The sequence below is a fragment of the Fusarium verticillioides genome, chromosome 5 (assembly GCF_000149555.1).
Source record: "Fusarium verticillioides 7600 chromosome 5, whole genome shotgun sequence".
NCBI lineage: Eukaryota > Fungi > Ascomycota > Sordariomycetes > Hypocreales > Nectriaceae > Fusarium > Fusarium verticillioides.
The window spans coordinates 3063571-3080354 of record NC_031679.1 but is presented as its reverse complement, the minus strand read 5'-3'; the positions used below and the strand labels follow the sequence as shown (position 1 = coordinate 3080354).

The 16784-nt window shown below is 48.0% G+C and overlaps 8 protein-coding genes and 1 non-coding gene across 10 annotated transcripts; 5 read left to right on the top strand and 4 right to left on the bottom strand.

Annotated features, from left to right (window-relative positions):
* Nucleotides 1-138: 138 nt before the first annotated feature.
* Nucleotides 139-212, top strand: FVEG_16510. Its single transcript has one exon. It is a non-coding gene; the product is annotated as a tRNA-Val (tRNA).
* Nucleotides 213-953: 741 nt separating this feature from the next.
* Nucleotides 954-1142, bottom strand: FVEG_16509 (hypothetical protein; the record flags this gene model as incomplete). Its single annotated transcript, XM_018905731.1, has 1 exon — nt 954-1142. One exon carries the CDS (start codon nt 1140-1142, stop codon nt 954-956), a length of 189 nt encoding a protein of 62 aa, XP_018755741.1.
* Nucleotides 1143-2250: 1108 nt separating this feature from the next.
* On the bottom strand, nt 2251-3914 carry FVEG_16508 (hypothetical protein). The gene is made up of 2 exons (XM_018905730.1): nt 2677-3914; nt 2251-2625 (listed from the first exon to the last, which is right to left on the bottom strand). Exons 1-2 carry the CDS (start codon nt 3860-3862, stop codon nt 2531-2533), a joined length of 1281 nt encoding a protein of 426 aa, XP_018755740.1. The 5' UTR covers nt 3863-3914; the 3' UTR covers nt 2251-2530.
* Nucleotides 3915-4015: 101 nt separating this feature from the next.
* FVEG_09045 (hypothetical protein) lies at nt 4016-6343 on the bottom strand. 2 transcript variants are annotated; one of them, XM_018897958.1, is made up of 3 exons: nt 5451-6343; nt 4563-5390; nt 4016-4497 (listed from the first exon to the last, which is right to left on the bottom strand). In XM_018897958.1, exons 1-3 carry the CDS (start codon nt 6151-6153, stop codon nt 4472-4474), a joined length of 1557 nt encoding a protein of 518 aa, XP_018755739.1. In that variant the 5' UTR covers nt 6154-6343; the 3' UTR covers nt 4016-4471. The 2 variants fall into 2 exon arrangements, with proteins under 2 accessions (XP_018755739.1, XP_018755738.1); XM_018897957.1 differs by having other exon boundaries at nt 4016-5390.
* A 1995-nt stretch (nt 6344-8338) lies between these two features.
* FVEG_09044 (hypothetical protein) lies at nt 8339-9534 on the top strand. The gene is made up of 2 exons (XM_018897956.1): nt 8339-8624; nt 8683-9534. Exons 1-2 carry the CDS (start codon nt 8392-8394, stop codon nt 9377-9379), a joined length of 930 nt encoding a protein of 309 aa, XP_018755737.1. The 5' UTR covers nt 8339-8391; the 3' UTR covers nt 9380-9534.
* Nucleotides 9535-10295: 761 nt separating this feature from the next.
* On the top strand, nt 10296-10998 carry FVEG_09043 (hypothetical protein; the record flags this gene model as incomplete). Its single annotated transcript, XM_018897955.1, has 3 exons — nt 10296-10489; nt 10558-10678; nt 10771-10998. 3 exons carry the CDS (start codon nt 10296-10298, stop codon nt 10996-10998), a joined length of 543 nt encoding a protein of 180 aa, XP_018755736.1.
* A 304-nt stretch (nt 10999-11302) lies between these two features.
* Nucleotides 11303-12280, bottom strand: FVEG_09042 (hypothetical protein; the record flags this gene model as incomplete). The annotated part of the gene is made up of 1 exon (XM_018897954.1): nt 11303-12280. The coding sequence occupies one exon, from the start codon at nt 12278-12280 to the stop codon at nt 11303-11305; it is 978 nt and encodes a 325-aa protein (XP_018755735.1).
* A 717-nt stretch (nt 12281-12997) lies between these two features.
* FVEG_16507 (hypothetical protein) lies at nt 12998-13721 on the top strand (the record flags this gene model as incomplete). The annotated part of the gene is made up of 2 exons (XM_018905729.1): nt 12998-13058; nt 13279-13721. 2 exons carry the CDS (start codon nt 12998-13000, stop codon nt 13719-13721), a joined length of 504 nt encoding a protein of 167 aa, XP_018755734.1.
* Nucleotides 13722-15091: 1370 nt separating this feature from the next.
* On the top strand, nt 15092-16773 carry FVEG_16506 (hypothetical protein; the record flags this gene model as incomplete). Its single annotated transcript, XM_018905728.1, has 5 exons — nt 15092-15407; nt 15457-15748; nt 15802-16207; nt 16256-16663; nt 16720-16773. 5 exons carry the CDS (start codon nt 15092-15094, stop codon nt 16771-16773), a joined length of 1476 nt encoding a protein of 491 aa, XP_018755733.1.
* Nucleotides 16774-16784: the final 11 nt, after the last annotated feature.

Here is a 16784-nt window from a genome sequence, read left to right as displayed (position 1 = left end):
CTGATGTTTAGTCCGCCAATATTTTTTGATTTGAGTGCAGGGTAATGCCAGAGTCCAGTGCTTGGGCCAGCTCAATTCGTGTCGCTCAGCCGCTGCGTATTAGCTGCTACTCTGTTCAACCTCCCATCCAATTAGCTCGGTTCCGTGGTCTAGTTGGTTATGGCATCTCGTTAACACCGAGAAGGTCCCCGGTTCGATCCCGGGCGGAACCACGTTTTTTTGCCCACGACGCTTCTTAATCTCCCTGGTTCATCGACCTCAACGCACCGTATTTTTACTAAATGCTTTTCGTGGTCGCATCGTGGCAATCTGACACGATTGGCCTTCTTCTATCAGTAATGTAACGTCAAGCAGTCCCAAGCATGGACAAGTCGAGTATTATTTGCTCTTATATGCATCTACCACTTTTTGAGTACTGTCCCTATCTCCATGGTCTAGTAATAAGTTCCATAGGAGTCACCTGCACATCCATAACTGTAAAGTGATGTCTAGAGAGCTTTCTCCATAAGTTTGATCTTCCCAGCTTCGACTCTGGCTCGGATAGCATCGCAAGTGTCCTGGGAGTAGGGAGCGACGACGCCAGACGGCCCAGGCCTGTCAAAGACCGGCTAGGTAGCCGTTGAGAAGCAGCTGGGTGGCCCTGCCGTAGGCCAAATTGATAGACTTGGCCATGGCCGAGTAGCCGCTAGGCCCCCAAAGAGTTCGAGGGTAGCCGTGATCGTGTTCTGTCACAGGTAATACTAGCTACTATTTCTCTTCAACAAGAACCTTTACATACTCACCTTAGGTCCGTTCTTCTAATCGAGAACGAACTTGTACTGAAGCATCACCAGATCTCGCTCACCAGCATGGAGGCTGCATAGCTTGTCCCGTTGATCAAAGAGAGTGTCGAGGGGGGAATTGCAAACGGCAGCGACCTCATCTGAGAACAGCCCCATTCACTTGAGGCCGTCCTAGGTCTTACTGCATTTTTCGGAGGAGTGGAAACTGCAAACTTCATCTACCTTAGCCAGAAGATCAACCTCAGCTGTAGACGCTGCGCCTGCAAGCTGCTGCTGAATGTGCGGCCACTTTATACCCTCCTTCAACCAGACTTTGGAGCTTGTGTCAAGCCAGTCAAGCCCAATCAGAGCCTTCACCATAGCAGGGCCTCCATAGTATCTGAGTGAGCCCCGGATGATAGTGTGAGTCTCGGCTATTGCATAAACTTGACGAGGTGGTACGGAACCTCGATCGGGTAACGCAGGAAACAAGTACCCATCAAGAACCTGATATAGAGCTGCCTTGCTGGATAGATCTTCGTTGGAAATCCCAATGATAGTTTGAAGAAATATAGCAGAGTTCAGCTACGTTAACCAAGTACCTCGGGCTGATCAAGAGAACCTGGGGCTTAGAGGCTTGCCAGCGAGATCGGTTGATGTACGTGGAAACGCAAAGGGCTGTCAGATACTTCAGGGGCACGAATGTCACCAGAATTCGAGCCTCACCCCACAATATATCCAGGCCAGAAGCGAAAGACCAAGTTAGATCGCATCATACTTCTTAATCCTTTTCGTGAACCTCGCCGATGTTTGAAGGGCGTACAGATGGTCGACACCAGGATCGACACCAACCTCGTTCACACAGTGATGCTAGTCGCCTTGGCTTTGTAATCGAGCTCATGAATGGCAGGAGATTCGTAGTCTGTGGCATCAACGTTTGCACTGGCCTTGATAACCGATTGAACGATGGCCGCATGGTGGATAAAGGGTACGAGAGAAATGACAAGGCGGTGTTCAGCGATGTGATTGTCAAGATACGGCGAAGCGGTGTCAAGGGAAACGACTTTAGCTGAATGTCTTCTAGCTGCAACATTTCCGCGGAAGAAAGAGCACTACAGGCTGGTAGTGTCCAAAGAGTCGGCGCATCAAACCTTCAGAAAGGTTAGGTGGGACACTAACAAATCGTGAGAACGTTATTCTTGTCCCAGAGCAGGTAATCAATACATGGCTTTGCAGCCCATGCCACTTCGCAGAGAAAGAACATCTTTCCCGTGCATGATGATAAAATCCAGTGCAATCCTGGGTGACACGTCCAGGAATGCTGATCGAGCGAGATAGATGTGTTGGACTTTGGAGAGCAGTCGGAGGATGTATCAAGCTAACCTGAGGGAAGGAAACGAATATCCTTCAGTCACATTGGGCTTCAGGCAAGCTATCCCAACAAGGGTGTTCAACAAGATTCACGCACAGCAGGTTTCAAGAATTGAATGTCCATATATCAGGGAGCTAGGCCCTTCGAGCTTCTGAGCCCCTTGCGAAGCCAGGAGATAGACACTGTTAGTAGGCCATTATATGCTATCGATTGATCCCATAATCTTTAAACTCTTGTGTCCACATACTCTTGAGATCTGTATTGATGGCTAAACTACATTCCAAAACCGCGGATAGCATCTTCCGGGCACTCCCTAATCTTAGTCATGCCAAGTGAATATAAACTCTCAGCCCTAGGCCTCGGCCATAGATATCACATGGAGCTCATAGTTTAGATCTTATTGACGATGTAAATAATCCCAGACAGCCAAGGCATGTACCTTTGTAACGTGGTGAAACTCTGCAATTGACGCCGATTCATTCACAGACGCCACTGGGGAATCATCAATAAAATACTCAAGCCTATTTAGGAGGAAGAACTCACTTGTTGCTGGGCTGCAGCCAAAGATGTAAGCCGGGATGCCAGCATACCGATAATGCTTACAATCTGATCCGCCCATCGAGGGGATAGGAATAGGAGCCTCAGCATTTGGTTGCAGGCTCTTGGCGTTGTCCTTGAGAAGATCAACGATGGGATGATCGATGACCGAGTAATTAAAACGATTACTGGCAGCAGCGTGCTTCTGGATCGCAATTCTCGCGGGCTCGTATTGCGGGATGATAGTGCCAATCAGCTCCAAGATCGTGTCTTCTCGCATCCCTACAGGCATACGGATATCCAGCTCGAAGATACATGTTTCTGGGATCATGTTGACTTTGAGACCGCCCTTAATTGTGCCAACATTAACAGTCGGTCGAGCAATTATTGTTGTAGTTCCAGGGCCCATTGCTTGATCGATAGCTCGCTTGACCTCCGGCTTTTCTAGATGCCTCTCCATTTCGACTGGTAGATCGACTGGCAGTGATTCCACTGACTTAATAACATCATTGATGAAAGCGCTGGCAGTTCGGATAGCGCCCTTACTGAGATGAAGATATGGCCCCAACGCACCTTTGGTTTCAACAGTACATGTCAATCGCAGCGTTCCCTTTTCTGCGAATCTGATAGTCTCAAGGCCGCCTGGCTCAGCACACAGCATGAGATCACCTCCCCATCGGTGCTTGTCTTGCTCAATGAGATGTTTGGTACCCCATTTGCCACCCGTCTCTTCATCCGCGACAGCGCAAAGGGCAACACTACCCGACAGGAGATGGCGACGCTCGCACAGAAAGGCATATGCAATGATGAGCGAAGCAGTTCCAGACTTCATGTCTACGACTCCGCGCCCGTGGAGTCTTCCATCGACTATATCACCCGACCAAGGATCTCGAGACCAGCCGCTACCATCACCAACAGGGAAAACATCGACATGGCCGTTCAGCACAACGCGGGGACCAGGGCCTTTTCCGCCTTGAAAGTCGCTTACTACATTAACTTTGCCGTCTCCGTTGACGTCGACGAATTCGTAGGGGATGTTCTTGCTGGACAAATATTCTCCGATGACTGCTGTTGCTTTGCTTATGTCCCCGGGTGGATTTGGGGATGGGGCTTGTACAAACTTTTGAAGAAAGCTGGTTTGGTTGTGTTCATCGGCTGCGAGAGCCTGGAGAAAGGATTGCTTTTGAGGCATGGTCTACAAATGAGATTTGATGTGGGGAAAGATGGGTTGCGTTTTTGTCCCGTTTGGCTTAGATTTAAATACAATCCCATTGTCGGCGATCATCGGAGAGTTTTAGAGGTGATGCGATGTGTCATGCCGGGTTTAGGTTGCAGGAGCAAAAAACTTGGGTTAGGATTATTAGATCGCCTCTAAAAAAGTTATAAAAAACTGTATAAAATCATGTAAAAATTCAAGATTCTATAAACTCATCAAAATTTCCCAACTTGGTATCATTCTTTTAAATCTCTGTCCAAGGGCTGTCAATATCTTGCATCAAGCACCCCAAGGGACCATTTGGGGAAGTTAGCCCCTCTAATGGCTGCAACTCTAATGGTGGATTTGATTGGAGTCGGAGCTGTGATGAGTGTGCCATGACCTAATGTTGAGACATCCATGCGGGTGATGATTCCTTTCGAGGCTTATTCGTCTTCGGTACATCTCGTCGGATTCGAAGATGGATGGCAGTCAGCCTATCATAGCGCATACTGGTACAAGCTCATCAATTGACAGTCAACAGAGATGAACAACGGCAGCCGTAGTAGTGAAAAGCCAAGAATGCATTGCTACATATGCTAACAACTATGATACAGGGGTCTTGGTGGCATCTGCAACAATTAATTAGAATCCTTTTCTGGAACATCACTCGCTCCCTCATGTACGGGCGCACTACCTTCCTGGCCCTTCAGGACCTGCACGCCAGGCTCGAAGGAATCTTCATCGTGGACTGGCGGTCCAGTGAAGTTCTTTCGAGCATAAGCAGCATACCAAACGATGGCAATAGCGGCAAAGCCAGCAAACACGGCAGAAGCGTAGTTCATGGTACCGGGTTCAACAGGGAGAGAAACGGGCATGCAGAAGATGACGATGGAGAAGACGATCCAGACGACGCAAATGCCATTGATGAGAGGGCCGAACTTGCCCAGAGGGTAGGGAGAGTGCTTAACGATCTTTCGGCCTCGCACCATGTTGACAGCGACAGGGACACCATAGGAGGAGGAGAGACAGATGGTAGCGACACCAGTGAAGGAGTTGAAAGCAGCAGAGGAGCCAAAGTAGATGCATCCAAGGATGCAGTCAACGACAGTAGAGAGGATGAGGGCATTGACAGGCATGTCGAGACGGTGGTTGACCTTACTCCAGATCTTGTATCCGGGAATGGCACCATCTCTGGCGAAAGCGTAGGTGCAGCGAGACGCAGCGGTGAGGGCACCAATGCCTGCAAACATGAGAATGCCAAGAATAAGGAAGAGGAGACCGAAGCCACCAGCCGCAGAACCGGTAACAACCTTGAACAGGGTACCGATAGGCTGGGAGTTGGCGACGGAGAGAAGCATCTTGACATCGGGGAGGACGAAGAGAATAGGGATGAGGTAAATAATTCCGGTGACACCGGCGGCAGCGACTGAGAGGACGATGGCCTTGGGGACCTCACGTTCGGGGTTCTGGACCTCTTCACACATGGCAGCGACCATGCCGTAGCCAGTCAGGACATAAGCACCTATTGGTTGGGGATGGTTAGCGACCGTTAGGTTTAATTGAAAAGGCTTGGCATACGTACCTTGCAGCAGTCCCACGAAGAACGACCAGCCTGTAGGCCAGCCACTTGCCGAAGCATCATAGTGCGTAAAGACGAACTCAGCAGAGCGACGCGAGGGCGCCATGACTAGCAACGTGACGATAATGATGATGACACTCGCACCGGTCCAGTAAATGCAGACCTTGTTGATCAGGTCCAGGTACCGCGAACCGAAGGCGTTGACCAAAGCACAGACAAGCATCACAGCCCAGAAGCACAAGACCGTCTGCCATGTATTCGCGACAAAATCCTCATTGAAGATGGTGATGGCGCTAAGAATTAGCTGCGCACCAGAAAAATTGATCGACAGTGTAACGGTCCAGTTTCCCACGAGCGTGAGCCAGCCATCGACGAAGCTGACGATGGGAGCGTAGCGAGGCGTGCTGAGCATGGCGCTCCAGTAATACACGCCGCCGGCCGTCGGGAACACGGCGCAGATCTCGGCGAGAGATGCGGCGATGCACATGGAGATGAGGGACACGAGGACCCAGCCCCAGAGAACGGTGACAGCTTGGCCGTTGGTCAAGGTGATGTACATTGTCGTCGAGAGACCGAAGGGGACGGCCATGATGGCGAACGACAGGCCGAGGACGCTCAGCATGCTGAGGTTTCGAGGGAGTTCAGCCTTGTAGCCCAGACGGGCGAGGGCCTGATCGGCGTCGCCGCTTTTGGTAGCAGACTCCATGATGGACAGACAGCAATTACAGATAGGAGAGGTAATTAATACAGAGTAGCAAGAAGAGTGTTGTAATTAGGGCGTGGTACTGTGTGTACCTTTGCTGTGTTGTCGCGTCAATTATGATCAGGGGAAAGTGGACATTATTATCTTTTTAAAAAAGCAGACGAGAAATGAGAAACAGGAAACGAACGGGCCGTGAGGGGCCTAGACTCGGCGTCCTCCACGATCTAGGTCCTACTTATCTCTGTCCTCAACGGGTTAGTCCATCTGGGGTACACGAGCATTAGTGGCTTGACATTTAGGTCATAATACCGCTGATCACACGTATCAACGCGGCTACATTCCGCCGTTTGCCCATGTGAGAAGAGCGCGATCGCGGCTATTCACCTCCTCCAAACACGAACATCGAAAGACTGCAACTTGAGCGATAACAAACCGACTCATCCTCACTTATATCTGATAACAAGGCAGCATCTCCACATGATAAGCATCGAGTCATTTACCCATTTCCCCAGATTGAGCTGATACGGATCCCAGAATCTCCTACGTAAAGACAAGCCCGAACAAGGAATCGTTTGATAGCGACCCCACCACGAGATAACCGCGCACCGAGCTGACACAGCGCGTCAACTGACTTTACTGGGCAGAACCTGTCAACCCAAGATCCTCCGTTAATCTTCTCCGCATTCTACGTTTCGTCGGTAGTTCCCACGCTTGGCCTCTTACGGAGATATCCCTGTCTGACTCGTGAACTATCGCGTGTCACGCCTCGTCGATGGGCTTGGCGGTTTAGTGATTCAGCCTTTGAGGGGTAACGCCATCGTCACAAACTAGTTAGACGTTGCATCTGTTGATTGGACATCGTAAAACACTCTGTGCCATTGACGTTGTACTGTTGACTGCTGGCCATAGCTCCCAGTCAGCTGTATAGGAGCTCAGCCGCGAGCCGCGCTCTCTATCAGGACTACATGATAGCTGGAATATACTCGAATCAGCCATCTGCCGATGCATCCGGCTTGTGATTAGAAGGCGATGTTTAATTTCCATACTTATCTCTCTTAAGACTTCACATCCACAATACTGTCTGCTTCATTAGGATCACTTCATGGCTCCTTTAGACCGGGCGCGATCATGAGGGTGGCGAAGCGCTGCTCCGTGCAGCTCACAACACGCGGCTACGGTTTGTGAGAATGCTACACTTGACACTGCGGCAACAACTATACAATGATAGAAATACTGAGCCAGCATGTCTGCAGCATTGTCTGGAACCCTATTGGGGGAAGTGATCTGTGCGTGTGAACGGAGTCTTATTAACTACTTGAGCTTAATCTAGGGTCTTGATGCAGCACATATAGGCCAAGAGTGCGCGTTGAAGAGAACTAGTAAGTAATGATATCAGATACTATTTATTGACATGAAAGTACCTATCGTTTGACACTGATGTCTTCCTGTCGTCTAGCACAATAGTCAAGCCCTTGCTGTTACCATCACGTTCACTTGTAGCATAGGGAGTAACAGAAGTCAAAACCAGTAAGATTAGCTAGTTTTCTGCAGTTTCGGCTCTTCGAATCAAACTGGTGTAACTGCCAGTTAATCTCTACAGGGAGAAGTCCTTCTTATTCACCTGTGGACATGGCATGATCGAAAAAATATGCAGCTAAATGCGCCATATTTAAAGACGCAGTACAACAAGGCCAAAAGGCCTAACTATTCAAGAATGACCAAGGCTCAAACAGTATGGCTTGGAGTCCGGTGGCCAATGTTGTTGGTTTAAATTCCTAACCCACCAGTGAGAAATCTCTACCATCACTCCTGTTACAAGTCCACGCTGGGAAAATATATGAATGCCGACTCATACAATTTAATTTCTCACAGTTGATTTGTAATGAATACCATGTGAAGCATGTAGTTTGTTTGTAGCATCTGGTATCAATCCATATATACCTTATCTAACCTAGGGTCCAAGATGGCTCTGATTATATGGATAAGGTGTAATTATTTACCTCTTAATCACTAGCATAATATTGACTTCTTATCATCTATACAAAGAAAACTTAATAGGTTAATATTTAGATGAAATAGAGATGACATGAATAGTAAATTGCTCCCTGCATTAGAAGCTTACGTCATAGCCTAACGTGAAGCATAAATCTTGCCTCTAGGTTAGATATTATTCCCCAACAAAGCATTTCCTCGCATCCCAATTATCGAGTCATACTATCTACAATCATCTCATCTTAGAAAATGCCTCCTCTTCCAACTGTAGCAATAGCCGGTGCGACTGGTAATCTCGGCGCCAAAGTTGCTGAGGGGTTTCTCCAACAGCCATTCCGCGATAGGTTCCATGACATCATAGTCCTGGCACGCTCCCGGTCACCCAAGGCCGAGAATCTCGTTAAACACGGCGCGTCATTGCGTCTGTATACCGAGGATACTTTAAAAGAGGCACTAGCTGGAGTTGATGTCTTGATAAACACGTACGTCTTCTTCAGATTGATCGTGACAAAACCTGACACAATTCGTTCTCGGGTACAGTATAGGACCCAGTGGCCACCACTTCAAAGAGAGCCTTCTTCGCAGCATTCCTGCTTCCGGCGTAAAGCTCTATTTTCCTTCTGAGTTTGGTGTTGACCACTATGTGCACGACTTTGCACATGAAGAATGGGACGCTAAGAAGGCGCATTTCCAGCTTGCATCAGAGCTCATCCCCGACAGAAGCATATGTCGCGTCTATGCTGGCCTATTCCTCGAGGACTCAATCGGTCCATGGTTTGGTTTCGATACCAAGCGCGGTAAATACGAGGCCATAGGAGATCCGGGGCAGAAGACTTCGTACACGAGTATGTATGACGTTGGTAAGGCGCTCGCCATACTCGCAAGCCAACCAGTCGGTAACATACCGCCTGAGGTGCACCTCAGCGGCGATAGCAAATCTATGGCTGAGATAGCAGAGATCATGGAAGCGAACGGGGCTGGCCGCATCCAAGTGACGAGTGTGCCGCTTGAAAGCTATAAGGCCAGTGTCCTAGCAAAGCTATCGCCTACGCCTGAGCGGTACCTACGTTTCTTAATGGGCGAGGGCAAGATCCATCACTCTACTGACGGTATAGGTAACCAGAATGATCTTGTGCAGGTAAATGGAGGTCTATCGACATGGATGTCAATGTCTGAATTGGCAAAGGAGACGCATGGAAGGCCATGGGCCGAAGCGGATTGGGAGCTGGTTAACTAGTGACAATTTGGACAGCGAGAGTGAGATAACAACAGCCGCTTCTGGTTTAGGATAGCATATCACTATCATAGATGGAATGATTTAATTGTATTATAGTCTGAAAATCGATAATGCCGAGGAAAATCATGAATGCCACTTCCGCTTGACGCACCCCAAGCCTGCACCCATGTATCATTTGATCGCGTCTGAAATCAGAGTCTGCAATTGGTAGCGAGATTTGACTGCAATTAGCATCAGTCTCAAAGATATAAACATTCTAGACTTTGTTGACTCCATGCTCATCGAGGTATTTTTGTGACGCGAAGGAATACTCTGCCGCAAGCTAGCATCCCACCGACCGAGCTCAATAAACTATTAATCTGCAATTACATGGATACGTATTAAATAGTTGAGAGGCGGCCGCTGCATAGGTGATGAGGTTATATACCTAGATGCTACATAAAGAGCATTCAGCCGCATCGTGAAGGACCTCTTGACCCTGGAGCTGGCTAGCGGCTTTTGCGGGTTCATTTCAGCCAATCCCATCACATGAATATTTTGTATGATTGGCCCTTCACACGAGGCGGATAAGACGGCATGGCGCTCTATCCGTTTAGATAACAAGGCTGGAATCTACCGAGATCTTTTGTTTTTTTTTCCCAGACGAAATAGGAGACATGAGGCACGACGGTATAGTTCTAATCTCAGTTTGGTAAACATATCGCTGTGCCTCATGAATACTATTCTCAAGGACGAAAGAAAGAGGCATATAAAAGGCTGGAGTTTGTCACTCATGGACGTTGAATTCTTGTCAATCACTTTCAGTCTCAGACTCTTCTTTACCAACACCTTCTACATTTCAACATATCTGTTTATCATGAAGTCTACATCCACCATTCTTCTTCTGCAGTCGATCGTTGCTTGCACGGCATTCACAATGCCCGAAAAACTGCCCAATGGTGTATACAGTGTTCATGTCAACGATCAAGGTCTTGAAGTCTATGAAGGACTCACAGTTGACCACTCTACCACTGTAATCCCAAAAGCACCTTCATCTAAGGTGGAGGCCCGCCAGTGGAAAGATGAAGGTGGATGGGACCGAAGCCAGCCGGAAATGTACTGTGGATGTGGGTATGTACAAACATTGACATCTTCTTCTCAGTCAAGTTCATGATTAACCTATTTGTTCCATATTTTAGTCTTTCCATGAACCATGGAAATTGCGATACCGCAGTCGACATGCTTAAAGCACAGTTCACTAACTCTGACGGCGGCGTGGGCGAGGTTACTCAGGCTTGGTATTCCATTTGGGGCGATGTGGTAAGTAGCTTTCGATGCCCGCTATCCGATGCATTTGTACTCAAGTTGACGGGTGCTTGCGTTTTCTCGACTATTTACTTACACCGGAACAGGTTGCGTTTTGCTGTACTGACGGTCAGTATCCAATGACCGCCACCAATTACGCCGGTCTTCTTGAGCGGATCACCGACAGATGTGGCTGGTATGTGCCAGGAACGTTAGTACCGTCTTCCATCGGGTTTTACACGATTGGTTGTGGCTACATGAACTATTCACCTGGCCTCGACTTCTGTGGCGCTTCAGACACCGGCAGATTCATGGGCGATAACGGACGTTGCTAAGCCTGAGCATTCGAAAGTCACAAATTTGGCAAAAGGAGCACTTCCCTCTGGTAAACTGGTTATTCTGTCAATCATTAGGCCACTGCTTCTCTCTTCTATAGTAGAAATTTGATGCCATGTCCATAGTACATATATTGAATCGGCTAGACCGAAAGACCCTTATTTATGTCTCTATGCTCTTTTTAATTGATATAACGAGAATCAGAGATACTCATGATAAAACCAAAACGTATCCTAAACTCGACAAAGGTAGCCTAAGATTAGCAGAGATATCCTAAACTTTGCCAAGTTAACCCGAGTCTTCTTATGACTTAGGATTGAGATCAATTTCTATAAGCCACGGATATTGCGTGAGTCCCTTGCTTCCAATAAGTGCCGCATTGACAAATATGGTCTCTTCTGGAGCCAGTCGCTCTTCGTCGCTCTGGCAGTAACTGGCGACACAACACCTCTGAGACTCATATCGCTGTAGCCTTTCTTCCCGAGCTTTGCTGTCTTCCGGGGACTCCCACTGGGTTCCTTGTAAGCGTGGTAGACTCTCGACAATTCTCGATTTTGCATTATCGATGTCGCTGAAATGGGATGGATTTTCCGAGATCTTGGGTCGCCAAGAAACGATCTTTGCACCCCAACTGCCGTGGACATGTCCGAAACAGTGGATTCGGGGCTGTGCTTTTGCAGTGGCAGAGAATAGCTGAGGGCAACCAATGCGTTGCCTTTCTGGTGTCATATCCATTATGCCATGCGGCGGGCCATGTGTCACCACAATGTCGATACCCTTTGGAATAGCAAATTCGTGGGCCCCATTGTACTGATAGCCCCAATTTGTGCTGCCGGCTGTTGCAGGAGTATATGGACTGGCATAAACCTTTATCAATGCGTCATTCTGGAGGTGAATCTCATGCGTTCCTTCGTCGAGGAATATGATACTATGGTCTGCTTCGGTGAAGAGCCTCTTAGCCTCGCCGTAGTCTCCGTACTCATCCTTGATGCTTTGCGTAAGGTCCTCTTGTGCTACTCTGCTTGCTTCTGCAATCTTATCCTTGAAGACCCCATCGTCAAGAGAGAAGTCATGATTTCCTGCAATGACAATCTTGGTAGGGGCATCGATTGCCTTGAGAAGTTGAATGGTTTCTTGGAAGCTTTTCAGTTTAGAATCTTCCGTGAGGTCACCGCAATGGATGACAAGGTCGACTGGGAGGAGTGGTTTCCTGTCCCCCTCGAAACGTAATCCATGAGTATCTGACAGAATGAGGATCCTTGTCTTGACAGAAGGGGACATCTTTCAAGTCTGCTTTTGTAGGGTAGTGAGGCTTTGGGAAAAATAAGATAATGAATGGCGAATACGGAAAATGTCATTGAGTGTAAGTTGGCGGTCAAGCTGATATATATATGTTCGGCGGAGGAAGTTTATTTTGTTTTTTGAGCTTACAATGGATGGCTGGATACCAAAACATACTTCAAAGAATGAGTTTCAGTCACGAGCCTAATTCCGAGACGTTCCAGATAGAACTCACTTTATGACGCAATTGAAAAGTAAAGTGGTTTGTTGCATCCATGAACATCCACAGCTAGAATGCACGGAGGCTAAAGGATGAAAGAATTTACAGGACTTTGACCCTAAGCGATGAAATTATTTACGTAAATTCAGCCTAAAGTTCGGGGACTCTTTGATAAGTTTACTTTAACACCCTAAATTAAGGTGTAATGTTTTTTTGCCCCCTAAGTGGAGGTGACCATGACCAAAGAAAGCATGTTAAAGAGAAAGCTCCATACTAAGTTCTGTGTGCGACATAAGGTCTTTCAACTGCAAATCACAGTGCCACGCAAATGCTTCTACAAAGTCTATGCTGAAGATTGACTACGCCTGGTGGGTATATAAGAGCATGGAGTAGCCTTCTTTCCACTAGATGAATCCCTTTCCTTTTTATCACCGGAGACTCTTTTTCACCTAATTGCGACCACGGATTTCACAAAACCTGAACCGACAGCAGACAACATGAACCTTTTCAACTTTTTATACCAAGATTACCCTCCCCCAAACCCTCCAGAAGCCGAAGGTTCTTCATCCTCAAGGCCTCCATCAACTAGCGCCAACGCAGAGGTCGCTGAAGCACCTGCCACTCAACATCCCCCCCCCTACCTACCAAGAAGTCACAGCACCCAAAGCATGGAAGGTGGAATTGTGGTTTGGATCTGACCCCGACTTATTGAGGCAGGAACCTCCGGTAGTGCAACTGGACATAGGTTGGGAAGCCTACCTCGAACTTTCCACAACAGATATTGTCAGCTTAATGAGAGAAGGACTGTACGTGTCTCAGGACAATGTCATTGTGCAGGAAAGTTGCTTGACGATGCGTCCCGACCCACAGGAATACCAGACGCACTGCTATGACCGTCATTTTGCTCTTTCCGGCCCCGGTTGGGAAGGGAATTTAGTGGTCACGACACTTAGACTCCCTATTGTAACAAACTTCCGTGTCGAGCATCTCTCAGCAGATAAAGTATTTCGCTGTGAGGCCCGGGAGTCGTCTAAAGAAGAAACCCGGGCATATCACTTCTTGATAGATGGCGAGGAAGAAAACGCAAATTACATTTTGGACGACACTCCTTTGGAAGGCTTATGGCCGTGGCCTCGTAAGGACCACATCACTCAAGGAATGGAAAAGGGATGGGAACAGCTGGGAACTGAGGAAGGCGAGACAGTTGACCTGCTCGAATAGGTACTATGGTTGAACTTGCTCAAGTTCATCAAACTTTCTCGAATGGTTCTTTCCCACTCAGATAGACGAGTATCAATATAACTGATTTCATTTCCTCGGTCTCCTTTTTCTTTTTCTTTTCCTTTCAAGGACATCAAAATGCCAGATTTGTAAGTGCATCCTATCTATTCGTGCTTCGCAAACACTCTATACCCTGATTCACAGATACTCTATATCCCGATTCACTGATGCTAACTGAGCTAATGCCACGGCGCGTGCCTAGGGTGTGCACGCCCCTCCGTAAGTCGAACTCTTTAATAAAACCTCACCTAAAATTTGATCCAACAGACGAGATTCTAACTGCCCTGCTTCTTTTAGTAGCTCAGCGGGAGCACCCAGGGGTCTGCGGTCGGCTGACATTGCCAGCCTGGCAACAACCGCCGTCGACCGCCCCTGGCAGCGGAAGTCACGATGAGGAAGAGGCGGAGGCGACATTACACACGGGGTGAGTTGGGGATGTGGCAGTCATCGGGACAGTGCTGTTGTTCGCCGGATATATGTTCATCCAAGTGGTAAAGGTGTTTCGTACATCTGATAAACATCAATATAACAGCGGTGGCTTGATATGTGTCCTTCAGACGTGTCATAAGCTTCAATCATCAATCAATATAACAGCGTCATGACACACAATTCTTAACATTCTTTTGTGACTAAATCTCGTTTTCTACCTTACCTAAGTAATAAAAAAGACTAGGTAAGTTTAGAGTATCTTAGTAAAGCTTTAGACCAGCTTATTCTGGCACCTTAACTTAATGTGAAAGGACGTTACTCAAAGTCCACTGATCCTCACCACCACCATCCACTGACTTTCATCGCTGTGATTCGAAAGCTCGCAGCTCGCACAGAACTGACCGCGGATTTCCAGTGACGAAATGTTGAAACAAGTATCTGTTGACCCCTCTGAAAAGTTTGATACAATCTTGTCACTTTTGATAGTAGTGAACAGCCTCTTTCTGGCTATCAAAGGTAGGCAGGATATTGGAGACATTTTCCCTGTCCTGTAGCAAGGCAATGAATACGTCGTTGGGCATACAAGCAATTAAAAAGCCCAATGCGAAATCCTACCTCACGCTTACAACCTGGATGACAACGTATCCGTGTCTGTTATAGCGGTATAGCCTGAATGCATATGCACATGCACCTGTTTCAGATTACTACTCGGTGTGATTCGCCAGCCACCTACAATGAATGTAAGCCCTCTTATCATGCACGTAAGATGTTTTAAAAGGCGGCCTGCGCTCGCAGCCTGATAAGATTATCGCCCTCACTTCACCGCGAAAATCCGAACACTTGATGCCAAACACGCCAGGACAAGACTCCATCCTCACAAAATGCCTATAAAAGTGAGACATGAACATCGCAAGCGTACGCTACCGATCTCGACGATAAATTATGTCAGGGGCTTTCGGCAGTATCCCATGAACTTTTGGCTATGCACACTTCTGTTGTTTCTCGTGGAGCTCGGTTGTGCGATCCTTGCTGCACCTTCGCCAATGCTTCTAGAGACAGCCGTCTGTCGGCACCATTTTGAGAACGAAGGACAACCTCTTAATGGAGAGCCAACAGATGAGTTTTGCAGGAGCAAGGAGGTACAAGTGCACTTCGCGTTCGTGATAACTGTGCTGTCAACACTGTCGACATTGGCTGGTATGCAAAATCTCGATAGCCCTCCGAGGCAGAAGCTAACGGTGCAAAGCGACGATGATGCAAGTTCCCATGGGAATGCTTGGGGACAAAGGCGGCATTCGGCTTGCTTTCATGCTGAATGCCACCAGTAATGTTCTATACTGGGGATGCGTAGCAATAGTAGGTATGGCGTCCCTTATCGCGCTTGAAGAAGGTCTACTCATCGTGATAGGATCGCAGCATAACTTTCCACTCTGGGGCTTCTATCTCTCGCCAGCGTTTATACTCTTAGGAGGAGGACCATGGGTGACTGGTACACTTGTTTTCAGTGCCGTTAGCGACAGTGTCAAGCCAGAACAAAGGTATACCGCAATTCTAACCATTCCCAGCCCCAGAACTGACATGACCGTCGTAGAACAGCGGCATTCTCGATTATGGAAGCGACATCAGGGATCGCAGACCTTCTAGGGCCAATTATTGGCACAATGACGATGACCATTCACCTCGGGATTCCGTTTGCTGTCGCACTCGTGGTCTTCTCTTTGATGTTTCTTCCAGCGAGCCATCTTCGTGAGACTACAGTGAGCGGCATGGAGGGCGTTGGGTCGTCGCCAGTTGAGACCGAGTCACTTCTCAGTGTCGACAGCGCTTCGGATCGCGAAGACACTGACTTGGAGCACACCTCCAGAGACCAGCTCCCTCCACGAGCTGTCATATTCAGTATATGTTTTATCTGCTTCTTTTTCTTCCAGGTAGCAAGGGATTCCACGAACTATCTAATCCCTTGGGTATCTCTACGCTTTGGAGAGACCATGGCCCGGGTAGGCTCGCTCACTCAACTGATGATGTTATAATTGACAATGTCACAGGCCGGGCTTCTGTTCTCACTACGCGCAATCATGTCGTCTCTTCTATACTTTGTTATCCTGCCGCTTGCAACTTATTGGATAGACCAGCATTGGCCAAGTGCTAACAGAGATCTTACACTCTCTGCATCTGGTGCTCTGTGTTGTACATTGGGCACCCTCGTTGTCGCAGCCGCACCAAACCTTGCGACAGTTGCTTTTGGATTTGCGCTATCGGTTCTGGGATCAAGCATGACCGTCACATTGCGATCATTCCTTGCTTCCAATGTGCAGAATGCCTTTTCAGGGCGGTTGTTCGCGGTAGTCTCTATGACGGGAACGATTGGTAGCCTCATTGGCACGCCCATCATGGGAGTTGCCTATTCTTTGGGCATCAACTACGATATTGGGCTTCCTTTCTTGGTTTCAGCAGTAAGTTACATCGATTCAGCATGCAATCCAGTCGTGGCGAGCTAACATGGCCTCAGCTGTCGTATCTTCTCGTACTTGGACTCCTTGTATGGCTTGCATCGAAAATCTGATACAGTGAGGG

Excerpts from the sequence above, each read along its gene's own strand:
- FVEG_16508 (XM_018905730.1), bottom strand. The coding sequence starts at position 3,862 with ATGCCTCAAAAGCAATCCTTTCTCCAGGCTCTCGCAGCCGATGAACAC. Across the intron at positions 2,626-2,676 it reads TGGCTGCAGCCCAGCAACAA|TGGCGTCTGTGAATGAATCG; the intron begins GTGAGTTCTTCC and ends ATGATTCCCCAG.
- FVEG_09045 (XM_018897957.1), bottom strand. The coding sequence starts at position 6,153 with ATGGAGTCTGCTACCAAAAGCGGCGACGCCGATCAGGCCCTCGCCCGT. Across the intron at positions 5,391-5,450 it reads CTTCGTGGGACTGCTGCAAG|GTGCTTATGTCCTGACTGGC; the intron begins GTACGTATGCCA and ends CCCAACCAATAG.
- FVEG_09044 (XM_018897956.1), top strand. The coding sequence starts at position 8,392 with ATGCCTCCTCTTCCAACTGTAGCAATAGCCGGTGCGACTGGTAATCTC. Across the intron at positions 8,625-8,682 it reads GTTGATGTCTTGATAAACAC|TATAGGACCCAGTGGCCACC; the intron begins GTACGTCTTCTT and ends TCTCGGGTACAG.